At 45.3% G+C, this 3,987-nt stretch overlaps 1 protein-coding gene across 2 annotated transcripts; it reads right to left on the reverse strand.

Moving 5' to 3' along the window:
* Window positions 1-1,287: 1,287 nt before the first annotated feature.
* On the reverse strand, window positions 1,288-3,987 carry LOC109784567 (PHD finger-like domain-containing protein 5A). 2 transcript variants are annotated; one of them, XM_020343168.4, is made up of 3 exons: window positions 3,804-3,957; window positions 2,594-2,669; window positions 1,288-1,871 (listed from the first exon to the last, which is right to left on the reverse strand). In XM_020343168.4, the coding sequence occupies exon 3, from the start codon at window positions 1,852-1,854 to the stop codon at window positions 1,522-1,524; it is 333 nt and encodes a 110-aa protein (XP_020198757.1). In that variant the 5' UTR covers window positions 1,855-1,871; window positions 2,594-2,669; window positions 3,804-3,957; the 3' UTR covers window positions 1,288-1,521. The 2 variants fall into 2 exon arrangements, with proteins under 2 accessions (XP_020198757.1, XP_020198756.1); XM_020343167.3 differs by lacking the exon at window positions 2,594-2,669 and having other exon boundaries at window positions 3,804-3,987.

Genomic DNA, 3,987 nt, shown 5'->3' on the forward strand with positions numbered 1-3,987 from the left:
ATGGATGAATTCAAGGTGGTGAAGAATATTCGCCAAGGTGGAGTTTGTTAGAGTTGTGTCGAATATTATTGTATAAGGTAGGTTACAGTTGGACTTGGTTTTGGACTATGTGTAGATAGGATATGGAGTCGTACTCTAGTAGGACACTTGTATCCTAGGCCTCTCATATATAGCGGGGTAGACACACGATGTAACCTATACTAACATAATAGCACAGGCACGCGGGGGAACCGGCGACGTGTGCCGGCGCCCGGGCGGCCAGGGTGCGGTATTGTAGCGGTGTCATGGGAGGAGTACCCATAGTCAGGCCCCGGGATGTAGCCATATCGATGAACCTCGTTAACAAATCTCGGTGTCGTGCTCATGTATTGCTTGGTCCTCGGATGATCCACGGTATGCCTCAGATTTTATTCTAACATCAAGGACGATCGGATTGGCTGACGAGCTAAGCAAGCGCCAAGGAAAACAAGCCCGTGCGGTCGGTGGTTCCTTGTTTATTTACGTGTTGCTGCGCTGAATGTTTAGTACCACATCGCTATTCCAGGTCCATACACCGTGGAATAAAAGGTGACGCCCGGGTGCTGGCATACACGGTTACTGCACGAAACCAATATACTATGATTACACATCGGCCAGCGCCAACAATGCGACAGGTATGTTATCGTGTGCCTTCAGCACCAAAACCACCCAATCACGTAATCTTGAGAACTGACGAATAAATAGTATTCTGTCATTGCAGGGGCCTTTTGTTTTCAAAGTCAAAATAAGACTCTTATCTATTTGGCTGAGCCTTCTTTTACACAGGTGATCAAACCACAGAATTCTCAATTTGTTATGCCCTGCATTTATCACGCAGATACGACTTACTACAACCTTGCAGGTATATTTGAGGTTGGATCATACGTTTATTAATCTATATATAGAATTTGTATACAAGAACAAAATACTGAAGCTACATAGTCGCTTAGGTTATCCCCTATACAAGTACACAATCCTGAAAGTGCATACATGGTACGTCCATACGCCCAGCAAGAACGGCACTGATTAAGATTACTTTCAGCTTGGGGTGCAAGCGGCATCCCGCTTCGTCCCGCGAAATTAACACCACAGTATTATCCTCCAGCCCACCAGTTGAATCCCTACTTCCAGCTGACTCTATATCACAACTTCATAAACACATCAGGAATGATCACCTACCAGCATGCATTTCTACATTACAGCCATATCTCAGGTCTTCAGAGTAGCTGAGGCAATTAAGTAACATACAAAAGGCCATCCCAGCACACATTTCAAGTCAAACATTCATGGTCATTGATATCAAGTGCATACTGCACAGGAAGTCTAGAGTTTTGAACCATACAACAGAACTACTCATTACAGAGCATATCAGGGACGCATTCTTGTATATTATGATCAAACGATAACACGGACACAATGCCGTTGCCCCAGCAACCTGCTTCTGGTATTAGTGTAACAGCATAGAGTGAGGCCTAGAGGACCCGCCAAATCCATGCATGTAATTCATCTCTTCTTAAAACCATACTTCTTGCGCTCGTAGAAGAGATCGGTCTTGGCGCTTCCTAGGTTGACAATCTTGGGGCACCCATCTCGGTCCTTCTCCTGCTGCGTGCACTCTTTACAGTAGTAGGCGTCTGAGATGCCAACTCCGCCGCAGATGACGCACCTTCCCTGGAACGAGCCGTAGTTGCACTCGTCGCAGACCCGGACAAGCGTACATGGGCGCACATACGAGTCACAGATGACGCACTTGCCATCACACTTCTCACACAAGCGACCAATAGCAATGCCAGGCTGCTTCCGGCACATGATGAGATCAGGGTGATGCTTCGCCATGGCTGTCAGATGCTAACCTGCAGAACCATATTCGAATTCATATAAGATTAGAATATAGCAATGTTAATCTGTAAGTAACAGGGATAACAAGCAGATGAACAGTCCGTTTGTCAAGCATCACCTTGTAAGAGGAGCAAACAGTTAATGAGGTTACCATTATAACTACTAGCAAATTGAACACCACAGAGAAGCAAATAGTCGTTCGATTAATTATTCCGAAAACAGGAAAAAAGCAAGCTCTTTCGGAACTACGAATTCCTCCAGCTCCAGGCTACATGCCATTGTTGGGTCAGGTTTATGAGAAATAATGGAAGGCCAAATTATACTGCTACTACAGCTCATACAAAAATGACAAATACAGTGAGTATGGCTTAAAATGTCACCAGCACCATTCCAATATACTCCCTCCGTCCCAAAATAAGCGTCTCAATTTTAGTACAACTTTGTACTAAAAGTTGTACTGAAGTTGAGACAATTATTTTGTGACAGAGTATTTATTTGGCAACATCAGGGGGTTTTCAAACATATTTTCATGGGATATCTTACAAAGAGAAACAATGTTACCGACAAGCTAACCAACTTGGAAGCCAACGAATATCTCCTGACAGAGATATCTCATCATAAAGAAGGTGCAGTTCCATGCAAGGGTACACATCATAGGAGCATGTTGTGACATACTGACATCTAGGCACATATTTCTACTCAAGGTACAGCAAATCACTGGAGCAGATGTTCTCACCGACTAGTGGCTGAGCTAGAAACGCGCTCATGGCAAGGTCACTTGCAGCCCCTGAATGCTACCCCATGATTTGATCCTTCAGGTATGGTAGGTTCCCCCGCAAAAAAAAAGATGTGGTATGTTAGGTGATGTGATACTGACTTCCAAGTTGGAAGCTGCTTAAAACATTTCCAATCAATGGTCACCTAGTTCACACAGATTTGCATACTGCAATCTAGTGAACCTATTCATTATTGTTATTAATTCCAGTAAGAAGAAGGAAGTATTCAAATTACTCGAGCGGTTGAGCCACAAATCTGTGTCAAAGAGTAACCGACTAATTGTAACTCACAATTTGTGCCAAATTGAATACCTAAACAGCCAAGATGAGCATGACTGCGCTATGGCAACAGCAAAGCAACGGCTCCAGTATACCATGGCCCACAGCAGTTTAGTTAGGCTGAAGGCCAAGCGGCAGCTCCACCCACATCATCAATTGTAGGCAAGGTGCGAGTCCTTCTTGGACTCGGCTGCGTCTTTTCTCTAAAAATACTCCCTCCGTTCACAAATATAAGATGTTCTAGCTTTTTCTGATTCACATGTATATAGACACGTTTGGGTGTGTTTGTTCACTCATTTCAGTCCGTATGTACTCCATAATGAAATATCCAAAACCTGTTGAATTTGTGAACGGATGGAGTATATGACAAAACACCATAAACGCAAGTTCTAAGTTATAATCACCAAATGCAGGATAGGTTTGGAAAAGCTTCCCAAAGTATTTACTAAACACTTTGACACATCAAAGTAAATAGCCATGCTTTGCCAAAAACAGCTTGTTGAGAGTTAGGCTCATCAATCATCTTGCAAGTAACATGCGTCAACAAATTTGCTAGCCTCCAATTCCACTTATACTTCAAGGAGAGGAGTCTGCTCCATCTTCTACAACCCGTGGCCACACAAGATTCAGCAGCACCCACAACATTTCGTCAAACACTTCACGTGCAGGAGCGCAAAACGCCCAGCATAAGGCAAAATCATCTGACTCAAGCCAGGCGGAAGGTCGCCACCGCCGGTGCCACCGCGTTTACCGGCGGCCGCACAGCCCCGACCAATGGATAGAGACCCCTAGTCCCCTACTCGAGCCGCACAGGTTCTAGGGCATATGTTTCTGGCGACGGAAAAGAACCATGGTTCAACCAGAGAGGTTTTGGATTCGGTGGGCACGCACCTTGGAGAGGAAGCGCTGGCTGCGGCGGCGGTGTCGCTCCGTGCTCCTGGCGGCGACGACGATACACGACGGGCTCGGCTAGGTCTCGCGGCGCGGCGGAGAGTGATGCTGCTTCCTTTTTCGAGGGATGGGTGCTACAAGAAGCTTGTACTCCAAAAAAAAAAACTCATCCAATCCAACGGCT

Source organism: Aegilops tauschii, chromosome 7 (genome assembly GCF_002575655.3).
Source record: "Aegilops tauschii subsp. strangulata cultivar AL8/78 chromosome 7, Aet v6.0, whole genome shotgun sequence".
Lineage (NCBI taxonomy): Eukaryota > Viridiplantae > Streptophyta > Magnoliopsida > Poales > Poaceae > Aegilops > Aegilops tauschii.

Coding starts and splice junctions, on each gene's coding strand:
- LOC109784567 (XM_020343167.3), bottom strand. CDS start 1,854: ATGGCGAAGCATCACCCTGATCTCATCATGTGCCGGAAGCAGCCTGGC.